General features: G+C 43.5%; 1 protein-coding gene across 1 annotated transcript in view; it reads left to right on the forward strand.

The window, feature by feature from the left end:
- The window catches only part of LOC104287387 (D-beta-hydroxybutyrate dehydrogenase, mitochondrial-like), a 45,775-nt gene that overhangs the window by 10,091 nt on the left and 17,086 nt on the right, over window positions 1-18,598 (forward strand). The window contains exon 2 of the mRNA XM_009886085.1: window positions 976-1,113. Within this exon, the coding sequence (XP_009884387.1) occupies window positions 976-1,113 (138 nt within the window). The remainder of the gene's footprint in view (window positions 1-975; window positions 1,114-18,598) is intronic.

An 18,598-nucleotide genomic window follows, 5' to 3' on the forward strand; every position in this document is an offset into this window, starting at 1 on the left:
CCCTAAAGCAAGGCAGGTCACTTCTTTCCTCGAGCAGGAGGTCACCATCTCCTCAACCAACACCCATCTTTCCCCTCTCCCTCTCATGCACTGTCTGAAGACACCCTGGAGCAGCCACCAGGTTTAAAGGCAACATGATCCCTTAAGTAGACATTGCATTTTTATGGGTCAGAGACCTTTGGCACTCTGTTTTGAAGCTAGGTAAGCAAACAGATAAAAATCCCCTCTGAAAGATTATTCACTGTGACAAAGACAAACAGGTCCCAATTCTGATTCATAAAAAAAAAGAAACTTTTAAGCCTGAATTTGTCCCTATATGATATTCAGATGCAATGGCTTACCATTATGAAGGGAATAAGTGCCTTGAAGAGAACAAGTCCCAGCGAGTGATGGTTTCTAATAAATGCCATTTGATTTTTCCTCAAGAGTATTTCTTGGAAAATACTTTGCTTACTTTGCTTCTAAGAAAAGTAATTTGCTAATGTTTGCCTCATCATAAAATTGATTTGACCTTCTACAAGTAATCTGACATCATGGTGTGTTGCTGAGCCTTTTGAAGTGCATTAGGTTGTTCATACAACAGGGCTTTCTCCTATTTGTTCCATACGGCCTCTTTGTATAACTGACGGAAACATTTCCAAAGCTTTCATGAAAATAACTTCAAACAACTGATAAAAAAATAAAGATTTGAAATTCCAATACAATATGAAATAACAAATTTCAATGGGCGCAGTGAGGAATAACTGTTTTTTGACCAGCACTACTTCTAATGCTTTAAGTCTTGCGAACTATGGCCTCCCTCCTCCCCAGTGTGGATAGCTGCTATAGAGCACGTTGCATTCAGGTTGTTAATTAGAATTAGTTGTGAGTGGCAATATTTCATCTATACCCCTTATGTCTTCAGAGAAATATGATGATGTAATTAAAAAATGAGCTGCACAAGTTAACTTCGCTCATACCCTGTTAATTTGGCAGGCATGTATGGGCCGATGAAGAAGCCATCGATCCTGATATGGGAAGAAGAAGAACCAGACTCATGCAGAGAGAAACCCGAGAGAAAAACACTTGAGAGAAAAAACTCGTATAAATGGAAGACGGTTTTCAAGGCTCCAGGTAGAAACTGCTTATGGCGGTCAAGTGCAGCTGAATATATTGTATTTCTCTCACAATGTCTAAATGAGAGGGAAAATGTCTTTAAAATGTTTTAGCCAATAAGTTGGTTTGTTGTTTTTTTGTTTTGTTTTGTTTTTTTTCCCTTATGGTTTTCAAAATGTCAAAAAAAATTCTTGTTCGTGGCCACTCTTCACCAGGGTTAGTCATCAACAGCTTAAAATATGTGTTCAAAGGTGTAAGCTAATATTCTGGAAAGCTCTTGCTCTCCCAGGCTGAGCTTGTAATTAAGACTACTTGGGTAGTACAGAGCCAACGCGTACAGAATCAGTTCTGCAGAGCCCCCACTGTTGCAGGGGCAACCTGAGCTCCCTCCTCCCAGTATGGAAAAAAATAAAACCCTACAGCTCCCATCAACAAAATACTATTCAGTAGCTGGCAGCACTGGGCTTTTATCAGATGGCAGAAATTCTCCTGGTTTGCTCTTCATGCAGAAGATACTGCTGCCTTAGCATTCACTGAAAGAGATTGGTTGTCGGGGCTAGCTGTTCATAGGAAGGCAGGCTTAGAAATAACCTGCTAATTAAAGCTCGACTTTATTTATTTACATGTCACATTCATTTAGAGTTATTTGTTTGCATTATAAGTTTGTTTGCATTACAAATGACATTATTAGTTCTAATTGCATGCTAAATCTCCTCTGCAATACTTCAGACCTGTAAGTGCCTCAACACCAGAGGCAGACTCTGGGCTTGGGGAGGCGATGGCTCTGGCCGCAGGGTCCCAGGGCACTTTCCTTTCTTAGAGAGAATAACAAAAAAAACCACCCACCAAACAAAAAGCTGTAAGAGCAGGCAGCTAAGCCCTCCTCCATGAAATAGCAGAAAAAGTAGGTATTTTCTCCTCCTTTCCCAGGTGATATGTATTATCTGTGGGGTATATCACAAAAGTAGACGGGTAAATAACCAAGAAATCTGCCACCTAACTCCCTGAATCACCAGCTCTACCATTACTCTCTACAAGCCCCTGCTCCAGGTCCCAGACAGCCAGCACTGGGGGGATCCAGCATTCATGCCCCCCTGCTAACCGCCTGCCGCTGGCTACCGTTGCTCAGTTCGCATTTGAGGGGTAGAGTGCTCACTTGTGCAGTGTGGAAGGAGCTCAGCTCACAAGCGCACCCCTTCCCCACCCAAGCCCTCCTCCCATCCCCACAGCCCCTCTGCAAAGGGCACTGGTAGGAGTGGGACAGGGAAGCAGTGCCTCTGGGTTTTCCGCTCTGGGAGTAAAGCTGTGCTGAATATGCTTTTTTTTTTTTTTGACACATTAATATTCTCTTTTGCTATCGGGTTAGTGGTTGAAACAGCAGCACTTTTCTGTTTGCAGCCCTCTGTGTTGCAGTCCTCTTTTGCCCACTGAACCGTGCCCTGACTTTCCTGAAGAAGAGAAGCCTGCAGCTCCTTGTGCCTCTGCTGAAGTCCAAAAACTGAGAGGTGGGACAGCACGCTCATAGCTTAGTTACATGCACCTGACAGAGCTAACCAGGATCTCCTGCAACGGCAGCTCTTACCTCTGCTGGGACAAGGAAGGGTGACCCAACCAGTAGAAAGAGGGCTGGGAAAGCCACCTGGGAGCAGCCTCCTGCCCTCTCCAGCGCTCTGATACCTGAAGGACGCTGCCTTTCTGCACTGTTCTGGGCCCCCAAGGAGTCCAGCCCAGGGCACAGCCACGTGCAACCAGCCATCTGAGGGGCAAAGACAAACCAAATATGGCTTGTGCTCCCTTAACTGGTAAATGCTGTTGTGTACTATCCCAAACAGCTGTAAAACCACAGCTGTCAACACCAGTGCGTGTTCACATGTATAGAAATCTCATGTCGTATTGAGTGATGTGACCCAAATGTGCATTAAATAACTAACAAATACTGACACACAACCTTTTGCAGGTTCTGTCACTGGCTTCAGTGGTGGGTGTTTACCCAGAACTCAGTTCTGCCCTATAAGCACTGCCACCCAACTCACCGGGAGAGCAAAAGGATGGGCTCTCCCAGCAAGGAGGCACAGGCACTGCTTCAGAGCCTGCTGCTATACGAGCAAATCCTCCTCGGAGCTCTGCAGCCAGAGCTACCGCAGATTTAGGTTGGCAGCGACCACTAGACCAGCCAGCTCTGTCTCCAACACTGAGGCAGAGTGTTAGCTGCTCTCCAGCATCTTGCTGGAATTTAAGAGGCACAGTAGTTGATTTTAAAGGGCAAACCCCAAAATACATTGTAGCTTGTTTACTGCTGGATCATCTCTCCCCCATTCCACTCTTGCAGGCTGTGATGGCACTTGAATTACATTTACTCCAGCACATGACTAAGAGAACAACTGAACTGATGTATCCCCCAACACCCCTGCTCAAGACAAAGCATCCAGAGCCTGCTGTGACTTATTGATCCACGCTTTAGGATGGCGGGGCGGGGGGGTGTTAAAAAAAAAAAAAAAAAGAGTAAAACTGCAAATAAGATGAATCTCCAGGTGTCCCCACTCATCGGAATAATCTTTTCTTGCTAAAGGGGAGAGTGTCCCTGGCTCTCCATCTAACACTACCTTCACACATCCTGTTCTCAGTAGCACCTTTGCTTTGACCTTTGAGTTTTGGATGAGGGCCATAAGGCATGCTGTAGATTCTACGTTGAACATACAGGCGGAAATAAAGCCTGTTCCCCTACTGCAACATGTTGACCAGTGTCTGCTGTAGCAGCGGTGATAAAGTGCAGGTGTGATGACGCAGGCAATGCAGTAAAGTGGCGGTAGGAACGAAGTCAGTTGAAATGCTTGAACAGCACTGAAAAGCTAAAACTCTCCCAATGTCTTTCAGCCAGGAAGGAAACCCACAGAGCACTACACGTTAATACTGTCATGCCACAATGAAAAAAATGCTACGGGAAGGAGCATAGCTGGGATCAGAAGTGACAAACTCCTGGCAGGGGAGGATTACGAGTGGTGACTTCAATCAAGACAATGCAAAACTGCAGATGAAGACAGAAAGCACCTACTGAACCACAGACAGGTCTCCAACTCCCTTGCAAGTCTAATCTGTAAGGAAGAAAACACCAAGACATTGAAATTTTGGGTTGTACAGTACACTGTACACACTGGGACATGCACAGAGGAAAAAACCCAGCTTCTTAGGTGAAAGGAAATAAAGGAAGAGCTCTGCTGGGAAGAAAAATGCTAGGGCTTGTTTTTCATTATCTAAAGCCACAACTCGGAACTGTCTGACTGATGATAAGAGATGTCACCCACCCAGGGAGCTGGATCCAGAGAGAAAAAGGAAAGCTTTCGAAACAGCTTCTGTAAGACATTAAACCAGCTTAATATCAAGCCAGACTGAAAACAAACATTTTTATTCCAGAACATCAAAGCATTGGGATAGAACATGCTAAAGCAGAAAATTCCTGAATGAAAAGCTTGGGGTTTTAGTCTTTACATATTTGGCAAGTAACCAGTTATATGAATAATGCCAAACCCACATATTCTGCAGAATGTCCCAGGAAAGGTTTCCTTTAGCCAGAAACCCATTTTGAGCCAGAGCTGCCAACTGCCTCAGTGTGTATTCCCATTCTGTGCACATAACCTTGTGCAATTTCAACTGATAACCGTTATTTTCTCCTCTGAACTATTGCAGGGGACGTGTGAGCTGCTACATGGCTATTGCTTTTCTCCCAAAGCGACCTTCACTCAAAGGATGACACCTGCTTGAATACACAGTAGCATTCACAGTCTGAAATTAGAGTCATTATGTGAGCAAAGCTCCTGAAGACTTCAGTGGAAGTTTTGCTTGCCTGAGGACTTGGGGATGGCCTACATTTGTTTATAAAGCTTTCCGGTCCATTGGGATACAGAGAACTACCGCGTACAAGCATAAAATTACAACTGTGAGGCAATACCACCATGAGATAAATTATAACACAACTGCACTTAAAAGTGTGTTTAACACAAATTAGCTATATCAAACTAACATTGAAGTTATAGACTGCTGAAGCCGACTAAGGGATCTAATGCCCAGTTGCTTTAAATCTGAGTGGGAACAAGGGATTTGAATTCCTTAAATAGTCTTGAATGTGTTGTAACAGAACCTTCTCTTAAAGCCTCCAAACCTAGCCAAAAGATTTTGCCAGCATCTTTTGGGACACATCCCCCCAACCATACTGCCATTAAAATCAGAGATTTTCAGAAATCCCTGAAAATATTCCAAGTTTGGATGAATTTTTTCCAGAAAAAAAAAAATTGAACAAATGTTTTTCAATAGATCGTTTTGATCCATTTAATAAAAATGTAATTAGGCCATAACTCTATTTAATGAAAACAAACTTTAGCACCAAACCCTCTGTCCTACAACTTGGAACAGAAACAACTGATCACCGAAGACCTGTTCTTGCTCCCTGACCCCAACTGCAATACTTCCATTTTTTTAACCTTTTTAAGAAAGCGCGGAATTGGACTTCAAAAATAACAGTTTTTCCTGGGCAACACTGTACAACTATTTCCTGACAGAACCAAAATGTTAGTGGTGATGGAAAAAACACAGGGAAGCTGGTGACATGAACATATCCTTTCACCATTTGACAATACATTAATAACAAATCTACAAGCCAATACTACTCCTTCCTGGACATCTGCATGTCAAAAGATACTTAAGTAGCATCCCCCTGGATTAAATACTCTTCAGCATTGTCATTCTTTTATTAACAGTCTCTCTTCTTTTTTGGGGGCACTTTTCTCCAGACTGAGCAGAAGTTAGCCATACAGATGGCTCCACTGAAGCCAGAGGGCAGCATATAGCATACAGGTGAACGCTGGGAGGCGTTTCAGACAGCCAGGGCCCCCTGAGGTGAGAAATTTTCCTATATGCGTTTATTGTATTCTAGGAAAAACATTCGGGGAGGAAAAAGAGGGAGGAGAAGGCTGGAGAGCAATACAATAATGATTAGCGTAATGGGATTTGCTATTCTTGTTAATAGTTTAATCAATATAAACATTTACTGAACCCTCTTATGTGCTCGCCACAATCAAGTTGCTTTATATTTAGCTTAATACTCGTAAGCCATAGTTAGCGTCGTCTGCATCTCTACTACCCACTTACTTCTGTAACAAAAAGAGCCAGAAGTGGAATTTCCCACGCCTAAAACCCCAGCCATGCAGAAGTGACCTCCTCAGCCACGTGCCATGATGTGTGTCCTGGTTGCGCTGGACACACCAGGCATGGAGATGATGGGTCTTAGCGTAGGTGGGACTGGCTCTACATGAGCAAGTTAATCGCATAATGCTATGGTCCAAGACACCACTTGCATCAGACTCACAAATGGAGCCACACGTGCTTCTCGCCTGCACTGGAGACAGACCAACACTTCTAAAGCTTTGCAGATCACGCACAGTTGGATCCTGCACTTCTCACCCAGGCGGATCCTGCACTTCTCACCCAGTCTTTCCTTGAAGGAATGACTTATTAGCAGCCTCTGTTTTGATAGTTCATCAATTAGATACTGAAGATACGTAAAAGATATAAAAGCATACATATACAGAGGGACAAGGCATGACTGGTGGCAGGGTGGGACAGCACCAGTCCAACAGAAGTCACCACGGTGAAGTTGGTGGTGCCACAGTGGCTTTGCTGGGTTTTGCCCTAGACCAATTTTGTTATTTCATACCATGTCACTTATGATATATTACTGGTACCATACCACAGGACATGGCATATGTTCTAAGGAGCCACAGGCCTTTCTTACAATCCTTATTTTTTAGCTTGATTTTAGGTAGAGAAAGATTGCCTTAAGTTTTGGTTTCATCTCTCTAAATAGGTAGTGCTAAAAGCATGTAAAAACATCCTATTGGTGTTATCAGTATAAAGCTATTTTAAAAGGCTTAAAATAAGCTGAGAGAATCTCCAAATTGACAGCTGCAGGGGGGGGAAGCCTACTAAATGCAGATTTCCCTGCATAAGAGCCCTCCCCATTGCAGAGCTCGAGGGGAGGAGGGGCACTTTCCCCCATCCAAAAGCCTGTCCCCACAACCTCACGACAGGGGAAGTTGTGCCATTTATAGATGCTAGTCTGTGAGCAGACACGCATCGCTGTAACAGAGAATGCCACAGGCAGCATCTGTCCGAGGAGCCCAGATACCATGCTCCAGAACACAAGAACTCCAAAACGCATAGTCACAAGATTAGTTTGCTATAATGTGTCTAATTTATTTTGGCATTTCCCAGGGACAAAAAAAAAAAAAAAAAAAAAAAAAGGCAAAAACCAACTATGGGCAACGCTGTTGTATCAGCTCTGAGAAGCATGGAAAAGTACAACTACAAGAAACGTCTTTTGGGGGGTGTTGTTTTTGGCGGTTTGGGATGGTGTGTTGTGTTTTTTTTGGTTGGTTGGTTTTTTTTTGAAGAAGAAGAAACAACCCACGACTTTCCACTGTGGCACTTAAATGCACTTTGCACTGCACAGTATCACAAGTCAACTCATGCCCAAGGCCAAGCCTGAAATATCGCTTCCCCATTGGAGCTTCAAGATTGTCACCACACACTCAAACAGATGCAAACACTGGTAACTCAGCAATACAGAAAAAGTTATATGCTTCTAACTAGAATTTAATAAGAACAGTCCCTCAGGCCACATTGGAGCAACAAACCTGAAACACTGATCAAAATCTTAAATAACCACTGCTACAGCTGAATCTTTGTGTTAGGAGTAGAGGTCTCCGACTCCTTTGGCTCTTTTCCAACCGATGCAAGATCCTGCCCCCCTGTACAGACAGCATCGTTAAACTGATAGGAGCATTACAGAGTGTGACACAGGGAAAAGAGAAAGCTGAGGGGTCTGGAGTCCTAACCCAGTGTTCTGGGAGCCATTTACATGCCAGACAAGCTTTGGGTAACTCTGCTGGCCCGTCCTCTCATGATATTTGAACCTGAACATCTCCATCAAAGCTTACATGCAAACCAGAACCTTTTCGAGAATCTGGACTTAGAAAACTGAGGTCAAGCCCATCAGATGTGGGTTATTCCACCAATTAGACAGTTCACCTAATGAGAAGAATTCAATGGAACTGCTTTCTTGGGAATTTGTCCATAAAATGAGTTCAGAAGCTGAGCAAAAAGTCAGTTAGTTTTGTTCTTCCATATTTGCAGTACTCTTTTTGAAGACAAGAGTGCATTTTCTTAGTCGAAAGACTAATAAGTGCTCTATGATAGATAAAAGAATTAAGCAAGAAGTAGCTTACTTAAAATGTCCTGGTAGATTTTAACCTCTCTTTTCTTAAGAATAAAGAAGTGACTAGATGAAGAGAATTCCCAATTCTTGCAGGTAACAGAAACGGAGTTTTCAAAGAGAACACAATAACAATGATTACGGTATCACATGTGAAGTGAAACATCACACACTGGTTTCCTACTTGCACATTTAATGGAGCTGTTATGTGCAGAGAGCTGTAAGGAAGAAATTACCTTTGAGTAAAAATAAAAAGGGAGCTTGAGGATCCAGAAATTAACTACAGAGGAAAAGGAAAAAAAAAAAAAAAGGCAAACCATTAAGCAGACTCAAGGAAGTAGTGTAGATGAAAGGAAGAGCCCAAATGCTAGCAGCACTAATAGCATTCAGTGGACCATTACATGCTGAAAACATCTGTATATTCAGCTTGCCTACAGTATATAAGGCTGTCATCTTCTGCTGTTTAGAGACTTGTAAGAAGCCTGCTCTGCATTACTTCCCTCTGTCAGCCTCTGAAATCACCAACATTCAGGGGCAGTGGCAAAGTGGGATGAAATCAACATCTTTTAGCTAAAACACTAATTAACAAGTGAGTTTCAAGTTAATATTGTGATTTATTAGTTGCTTTGTGTACTCTCCTACCCTGCTCCTCTTTGTGCTTACGCATTTAATACTTCTCAGTGCCAAAGTGGAAAACCTCTGGATATCTATGGCTGTATTGCTAAGACGAGGCGTTTCCCTTTCCACCAATACCAGATTAATGGCACTGACTTAGTTAAATTAACCTGGATTTATGCTGATAGGTTAGTGTAAATTAACCCTAGCAGAACCAGAGGTCTGGAAGGGATCTCCAGAGGTCATTTAGTCCATCCACCTGCGTAAGGCAGGACTTGCATTGGTCATTTCTGACAGACAGAGGTCTCGCTTATTTTCAAAGTGTCAGAGACTCATCTCTTGCAGGGAATCTGCTCCAGTGCTTCACACTCCCTTATGATCAGATTAATTACTAAAACCAAAGTGCCCTAATTATGCCTTGAAATAGTTTAGCCCACAGCTTCTTGTCTTAACTGCCAGGGTGAGGAAGACCAAATCATTACCCCTTTTCCTTTGCAGCTGCTGACAACGGTTTGGAAGAGATTTAGTCTCTCCCTCAGTCTCCCTCTTCTGAGGATGAAACCCCCTCAAGCCTTCCTGGCAGATCATGACTTTTAGACCTTTGATCAGCCTTAATGCTTTCCTTTTCATACTCAACTGTTGTCCAGCTCAGCCTTGAATTATGCTGCCCAGAAGCGAACGCTGTGCTCCTGCTCGCTGGCACAGGGCTGACTGCAAGGATGATAGCGCTTGCCATAGTGGCAGCAGTCCTGCTCGTACATTTGATGTGCCTTTTCTGCAACAGCATGGCATTGTTTATTCACGATCACCTTGTGAGCCATCAAAATCTTTCATCCTTATTGATATATCAACTATACATGTAGTTGTTGTTCCCCAACCTGTTATAACAATATAATAACCTCTATTAAGGGTTTATTGCACTACATAAATCCATATTCTGCAGAGGGACGATGCACTGTCCCAGCTGAATGGCAAGCTGGTTTTGTTTTTTACTGCATCTCTAGCTTTCAAAGATCATACCGAATTCTAATGCTGCCCAGCGTGATCACAGCCTCTTCCAATGTGGTGTCAGCTGCAAATTTAAACTGCACGCTCTCTCTTCCATCAGCCAGATCACATATGGAAACAGGAGACATGCACGCAAAACAGCCCCCTCAGAACCTCACTCAAAAACATCCTCCTATCAGTTTTCCTACCAGTTTTGCACCCAGGTATTTTCATCCATGCCACCCTTACAAGAGTGCATGCGAAACAGCTCCAAAATTCAAACCAGTCTCAGGGTATTGCCCTACTTTGGTGGCAAATTAGATCGGTTTGAATCTCTTGCATCTGAAAAAAAATAAATATCTATGCTGCCTGTTACTCATCCCCTCGTTTTCTTCTAGGTGCTTACAAATAGTTTGTTTGGTTATTTGTTCCAGTGTTTTTCCAGGAACTGAAGCTAAGCTGACAGGTCTATAATTCTAGACCTGCTTGTTAGCACCACTTTTGTACCGATGAGCTCAAACCTGCACACAGTACTGCTGGGCTCTGCTCCAACAGACCACTTTAGCACATATTTAATTGCAAGAGTGAGAGACATCTGTGGCTGTAGAGGGGATGAGTCACATGCTTAACCTTAGGTATGTGCTTGGATGTTTTTCTAGTTCGTAAGAATGGATACATTAAAAAAACCCACAAAACAACAACACACCAAAACCAAACAAAACAAAGAGGTACAGTGCTTATGACTTTAAGAAAGCAAATACCAACAAATACTAAACTTCAATCTCCATGGATGAGTGAAAAGCAGGAATCACTCTCTGTTACCCTGTGATCATCTCTGCTATGACGACTTCTTTTGCTATTGCACTACTTTATTATGTAGTTTTGTTAGACCTTTCTCACATCTCCCTTAGCTTAATAATACCTGCTACATTATACCTCCAGCAAATTTTTCAGCCTTATCAGTCCTTTCTTCTAGAGAGCCAACAAATTGATTAGAAGTCACTTAGTCTGCCAGGAACCGCTATTGACACCTCTTGTAGCAGCTTTTTGTGCATTTTGAGTGTATTTTTATGCTTCTGAAAGACACTGACAGCTCTGGAGAGCTGGACTAATCTCACTCCTAGGTCAGCTCTGCCCAGATCAGTTCAAACCAACAAAGCTATTAAACCCCACACTTCATCTCCCAACTTTAGGATTACCTGTAGCAGTATCCCAAGAGCAAGCAGCATACTGAAAACACTCAAACACACGATGGGGTCAGCACACAATAGTAGAGCTCAACAGAAGTCTTCTGCTGCTCTCCACCCTCTCCTTCAGCTTCAGGAAGCCTTTGCTCATCTTCAAACGAGGCATTTAGCTTAAACACCACCCTCGATCTGACCCATGCTGCTTTATCAGATGAACTATTTACACCTGTTGGGTTGCCTGTGGGCTTGAATCTCCACACCCACAGTCACTCAACTCTGCTCCATGGGACTGCCAGTCCAATGGCTAATTGCTATTTGAACAGTCACCTGGACGATCAGGTGCTGAGCCCCAGACCCCAACTTCCCCTCTATTCTTCACTCTGCTCAGTTTCCCCTGTTTCTATCACTGCTCTTTGCTTGCTTTTGAGCCCAGGATAGATATGGCCAGCCAGGCTTTCTTCCATACCTCTCCTAGCTAATTCCATCATTCTTTCAACACAGACCATGTCCCCAGACCAGCAAAGAGACCTCAAAGCACACTGCTTATCCCAGACCAAATTTATCTTATGCATACAGAATTGGGGAGGAATTCCAGCTAACAGAGCTCTCTTCCAAGCTAATTATTCTTCAAAGAAGTTTTAGGCAGTCCCAGGGAACATCTAAGTATTGATTTTCTACTCTGTATAATTTCTTTGCAAAATGTAATCATTCTCCTCCTGTCTCGCGCTGTCACTTGTCTCTCAGAACAACCTGGGAACAATAAAAGAATGGAATAGAGGGCACCAAGAAGGGCACTGCCAAAGAAAAAAACATCTCTGTACAAGCAGAGTCTGTGAAAGCAAACCCAAGAAATGTATGTAGACTTTGTTTAATATTCATCAGCCAGTGTACTGTATAACTGAGACCCAAACGTAACTGCTATGAAAATTCAGGCTACAAGGAAATCAAATGGAGATGGCATTCTAAGGACTCTGGCATTTCAGAGTTTCTCATTTCTGGATTTCTAGCATAAATGTACCACAGAGGGAAACATTACTGAATATATTGGTTGCTTACAAATGGCTACATTTGTGTATAAATTCACCTCTTACAAAAAAAGGGAAAAGAAACTGGCAATAAGAGACTCCAAGGAACTGGCCTAGTATAAATCTTATTGCTAACACATGATTTTATGGAACAACAAAATAAAATTGGAATCGAGACCAGCAAATTTAAAAACCCTGTTGTGCAATATTAAGCTGCTCTTTCTTCCTCAGCTCCCTGCTCAACAAAGTGCTTGATGCATGATTAACTTCACGGACATTAAAAATGTCTTTTGACTTCAAAAAGTTAGCACCTTTAAATTTACCTGCACTCTGAACACGGAGTGTTTAAGCAGATGCCGACTTCTACGCTGGTGCTTAATTCCTCTGTGTTTGCTATAAAATCCAGCCTACTTAGGGACACTATCAAATAATTCTTTGATTCTGCCTAGTGAATCTGCCTGGTGAGGGACAGGCAGTCTCCCAAGGGGCCAGAACGACTTCTGTGACAATCACAACATACAGCAAGGAAGATAAGGGCTTGTTAGGAGAGAACAGGGAGAGCAGGCTGAGCACAGAGCTGTACCTCTTTGCCCACATCTGGGCTGACAAAACTCTGTGATGTAAGGTAAAGCCACTCCCTGAGTGTTTTTAATCAGGAGAGGGCTGCACAAAGCCAGTTCAAGAAGCTGCATTTGGGTCTTTGTTGACCCAAGTCTCTCCTATTCCCTTGTAGTGTGGGCACCACAGAGTAAAAACCTTATTTCGATTTCTTCCATGTCTAGGATTAAAACCCTGCAGGACTAGGAATGGATGTTGGTTCTGAGGCTGTAGTGCCCAAACTTGAGCCTGGTTTAATCAGGTTTTGCCATCCCCTTTCCTTTAGATGTCAAATGACAATTCCGGAGGGGAAAGGAAATGCTTTGGAAAGTAGAGCACACAATTACAGTTCATGGTAGGGTTTTTTTCTCATTTTCTTTAGAAATTTTCAAGTCCTTCCTATTTCCCTTAGGAAAATAAATTCTTATCAGAAGCTATTTAATGAAAGAAAAGAAAAAGCTATTATCAACTTAAAGAAAAAAAAGTAGCTGAGCAAATTCAGGTAAACTGTGTCCCGCTGCTGCTGCCAGGCAGAGAAGTTGGTGCTCACAAGACAGCTTCTTTTGTATGTCAACACTTAGCTATGCATCCTGGCATTCATTATTTAACAGCCGCCGTGTGACACACAGCTTTCAGAAACATGATATTCTTTAGCAACCCAGATAAGAACTCAGGTTTGAAACGTTCCCATTTGCTAACTGAGCAATGGCTTCGATTCTCACTGATCTGAAACACGACTGCGTGGACATCCCCGTGCCCTGTCAGAGCAACGCCACCGGGCTCTGCTAGAAAGCAAGCTGGTTTCAGAATAGAAACATCTTCACGGAACTGAGCTGCTCTGCGGCACGTTGTCTGAATTTGAGTCAAATTCCTGTTCCCTGTTCATCTGGCACCCTTGGAAATCTGCCAAAAATTAAAAAGAAAAACAACAAAAAACCCAACAAAACATATGCCAAAGGAAGAGAATGGCCAAAATCCACATGCAAAATTTATCATTAAAACCTTAAATCCGAACTTCCAAATCCAAGTGCTTAAAGTTATGCTTTAAGCCCCCTGTGAGGAGCATTAAAAATGACCTGGTTTAGAGTGACTCTGAGCAGCTGGAGTCCTGTCAGTAGGCCTTGAACATTCACTGCACTGCTCCAAAGCATCTCCTTTTCATTTGGGGGCCTGTTCAAAAAGTGGACATTTGCACGACAGCCAGAACAAAGCAGAAGGACCTAAGCAAAACCCAGCCCCTCAGGATTTAAAATACCTCTATTTTCACTTTCCCAGCATTACCAAGAGCACTTTCTTCTACACCTTTGGGCATCTGCATGCCAAGAGATGAGGGCAAGATGCAGAGATGCTGCAAGCCAAAGGAGAGACAAGCTGGGAAGAATCCAAGCTTCACCCAGGAGCTGAATGACATTTCAGTGCATTATGCTTGGGAGGGTGCCAGTCCAAATGATCTCCTACGCACTGCCTAGGCTGGAAAAATAAGCCCCCATATTTCTCTAATAGTGCAGTTACAATTTCTTAACAGTGATGCAACCGTTAGAGGAGGCAAAGATCCTGAGTCAGGGAAACTGCTCAGCTGAGGGCTATGGGTAAACCCACAGCTTCTGAAAAATGGCTCCTGTATTTTCTCATAAAAGTAGGACTATAGGAGGAGGCAGGGAAAAGGGGTCAGAAACTGCCCTGAAGAATAACATTTACGTCCTGTTACCTGTAAAGATCTGGCCCTGCCAACCACGTACTCCCCCTCTGAGCTCAGAAACTGGCCCTACGTGCTGTCTCCCATACAGAAGGGCCAAGAAGGTAACCCTGCGCAGTTGCTCAGAGATGGCATGCTTCGCAGCACTTCTGGCAGCTGGAGATTGGACTATATCAGAGAAGCCAAGCCTTCTTTTCTGTGGGTTTTTACATTCCAGGAGGAGACCAGAGCTATTGATTAATTCTTTCTGTATAATGTAAGTAAGGTTTGGGACCAGGTGCAGGTGGGTGAGTAGTAGCTGCTGCCTCTTGAATCATTCACTGCGGGGCTCAAATTGCATCAGTGGGCTGAGCAGCAAATTTCGGTATTTCTGTTTCTTTTATGAAAAGCCCCTCCACTGTCTACAATACCTCTCCTTCTCTTGCACCACTCCAACTCTACCATGGAAATGACTTTTGACTTCTTTTTTAAAAAATGCAGACTTTCCGTGTTTCCATCCTTTTCCTTTTCAGGGGGACGGGAAGGTATTAAGCTTGTGCTACACATGGGGCAACTCAGACATGTAAGTAAGGAAACCAGGCTTCTCTGTCACACTCAGTCTCTGATTTGCTCTGTGCCTTTAGGCCACTTCTCCTCCACTTCCTTACCCATCTTTGTGCTCTCACTACCAGCTGGCACACTGCTAAGGAGAGGCAAATGATACACAATTCAAAATTGCAGAGTAATTTCCAGAGAGCTATTTCTAGTAGAAATCGGTGTACAGACTCCTCCAGTTCAGGTCAACTGACAAATTATGTGCCACATTCTGGGTTGTCCTTGAATGATCGAGCACGAGAGAAATGGGCCCTTAAACCACCAGTCCTCTGATTTATGCCCTTAACTAGTGAGGGACGACAGTAAATTATCTGCACCCTCCCCTGTACCAGAATTAAGTCCTTAGGACACCATTTTGCAGCCTGACAGACCTGCTGGATGGGTGCTTATGCAGCAGACAGATGGCTGTGGCTGGTCATCACCTAAAAGCACAATCTGCCCTACCTGTGAGTGTTACTTTACCCTAGAAAGATGTAGCCATCTGGGGTATTCAGTTGCTAGCCTCACCTAGGTCTCTGTGCAGGATAAACGAACCTATGTCCTTCTGAAGCCTGTAAGTTGATGGCACCGAGGAGCAGAGAACAGAGATACTGTTTTACGCAAAGTCAGAGAAGGAGCAGCACCCTCCTGTGCTCATGTGTATTTACTGCACTGCCAACTCAGAGCTCTTTTGCTGTTCGTCAACACAAAGTATATTTTGGCCGCCTGTCTCCTACATCTCTTTCATTGCATCCCCCCTCCCGAGTCTGTGTTTTCAGAGATGTAAGATTCCTGCTATGCCTCTAAAACATCCCAGCTTGTCTGGTTTCTCTGTGACATTTCCATGCTTGTTGGCGTGTCTCATCTGCTTCCCACCCATCAGGTCCTGTTGCGCAGATGAGAGCTGGCACATCTGCACGGCATTATCCGGACACTTAAACCTTGCACAGAGTGCACCGGCCAGGGCTGCAGAGCAGAGGCCACTTTTGCCTGCAGAGGGAAGGTGGCACACGTACAGGATAATCCTCTTTTCCTGCAGGTATAAACAGGGCTCATTTTTCCACTGTGCAGGCTGCCATCTGGTGGGAATCGTCTGGCACATGCATCTGGTGGGAATAAATATCAACTCCGGAGTGCAATGCAAAGAACAATATTCTGCTCTGCTGATCTAAGCAAACCGCACAGCTTCAGGTCCCTGGCTTTGGAAGACTATCGAGGGGCAGAGATGATGGAGTTGTTCAGCTCGTAACATGGTTGCAGGGATAGATTTCCCATAAAAAGAACAGCTTTAACGAGCACATCTATAGGTGCCAGTGTAGAATACTAAGGTCAGAAAGAGCAAGCTCAGCATACTTCTTACACAAAAGCTAAAACCCCACTGCCATGTCACTGTATGAGCTCCAGGCTACTGCTGTTCTGTCATTGCATCGATACAGTGCAATCACGCATCCAAAAGTAACGGAAATCTTTATATTGCTTTCAGAAAGTTTTGGCTCCTGACAATCGGAGCTCGCTTAAAAATTGCTAATGGACCCTGGTGCTTTCAGCAGCACCCTGTCCTTACAGGAGTAACCTGCGCCCTCGGAAAGGTCCTGATATTTTCTTACCAATCTCTTAGGGTATAGCAACTCAAGTCAGATTTCGTGTTTCTGGCTCTTGCATTGTGAGAATTTGCAGTCAAAGCAAGGTAAATGTGTCCTCTGCTTTTTCAGGCACTTATTATATAATATTAATCAAAATTACTGAAAGTTAATTCCGGGCAGATTTGGAGTGGGATATTTAGGGCTTGGGTAAAATTCTTTTAAAATTTGCTAACACTTATGCTGGATCAGTTCATCACCATTGAGCTGATTTTGTATCTAATCTGACACCACTGGAATTTCCCAATAGAATGACAGTGTAAGGGCCTTTCATCATATGTAGATGCTTGGGAAGAGACGCTGTGTTCAAACACAGGCTCTTTCTCAAACTGAATTAACTTTTAAACAGAGATAAATCCCAATCTCATAATGTTGTGCCTCTTTCTCAGTAACCCTCAGGTTCAAAACAGTTTACCTGATGAATTTAACTATGTCCACACTGCGTGACTTAGGTGAAAATATGTGCTGGAAGAAACCACTTTGATTTCAGCACTTTCTAGCTCTGGTCACCAGGAAGAGAAGGAAACTGGATCTCCCCTCATCCTTATCCCCCACCTCCACTTGAAGCTCTCAATTTGCCATGCTGTGGTAATCCTTCCATGATAGCAATGGGTATTAGTCTGTGTGGAGAAGCAGTCTAAGCATTTTTACTCCCTTTTGGGTCATTTTGCCGTAGCACTTTCAAGTCAGAATCATCCAACATTTATCTTGCAAGTTAGAAATGAGACAAACCACTGTTTAGTTTTTTGTTTGTTTCTGGAATGTAATAACTGGAAGGTATAAGGTGTGCACTGTCCATGCACGAGGATACACTAGCTGAACCATGACATATCTGTCCCTGAGCCAGGGGTATTCCCATTTAAAGAGGATCTGTCACTTCAGGTTAAAGTAGGGGGCAGATTTTCCTGCTTCTAAGAGAATTTCCCTCCCATCTTCCTTTCTTTGTTTGCTACTACTCCAATACTGCCAGAAAGGACTTAATCCTAGGGACTTAATAACATAACTTCTGACAAATGGAAGACTTCATCTCTGGAATAGACTGGACATTGTACGCAGTGACAGGTATTTGAAAATATTTCACAGGTAGAGATATTCCTGCCTTGCCCTTTAAAAGGAAGCCATCTCCCTTTTATGACACACTGAGCAATACATGTGGCATCCTAAATCTGTTTTGTCAACTGAGTCCAGGGTTTTTTTAAGTATGCAGTAAGATTTTAATACATCTCATCACATTATACAGAACCAGACATCCTGCTTAGTCTTCAAAGACTTGATATTCCCCATGCACAGCCCACATGCAACTGCTCCTATCTAATTACATGCAATGACAGCCTTCAGTTGGCTCCCTTCCTTTGACACCACAGCAGCGCGTTCACTGGCTGAGTCCTGAACTAGGACGCACAGCTTGCCAGCTCTAAAAACTGCAAGCATTTCTGTTCAGAATGTCTCTGGCTGTCTAACTGCACCAAAAATACACTATTTCAATTTTCTTCCTGGAAAGCTAGTTTTCCCAGTCCTGAAACACTTGCCTGTGGAAGCAGATTCGATTTCAACTTTTTGGACAGTTGCAGCAAGCAGTGCCATATGCGTGTTAGCATTAGAAGGTAGGAATGTATTTTGCTAAACTTCTATCCAGATAGGCTGGTCAAGACGAGTTTCATGTTTCTTTCTGTTAGATAAGCATCATTTTCACTGTACCAGTATCAAAAAGTCCCCGCTAAGGTCAGCAGCATGCTGTGCTGTTCACTGTACGATAGCAAGAGGCAAGCTAAACGGTCCGGACTCTGAGCTGACAAGACACAATGGATGGCGAAGAGAAGGGTCGCGTGCATAGTGAAGTGCGTGTAACACAGCCAGCTCCTACGGGTCGGAAATCCCGATTCTGCTCCCTGGAAATCATCACCCTGGCTTCAAAAGTG

This window comes from Charadrius vociferus, unplaced genomic scaffold (assembly GCF_000708025.1).
Source record: "Charadrius vociferus isolate BGI_N301 unplaced genomic scaffold, ASM70802v2 scaffold455, whole genome shotgun sequence".
Lineage (NCBI taxonomy): Eukaryota > Metazoa > Chordata > Aves > Charadriiformes > Charadriidae > Charadrius > Charadrius vociferus.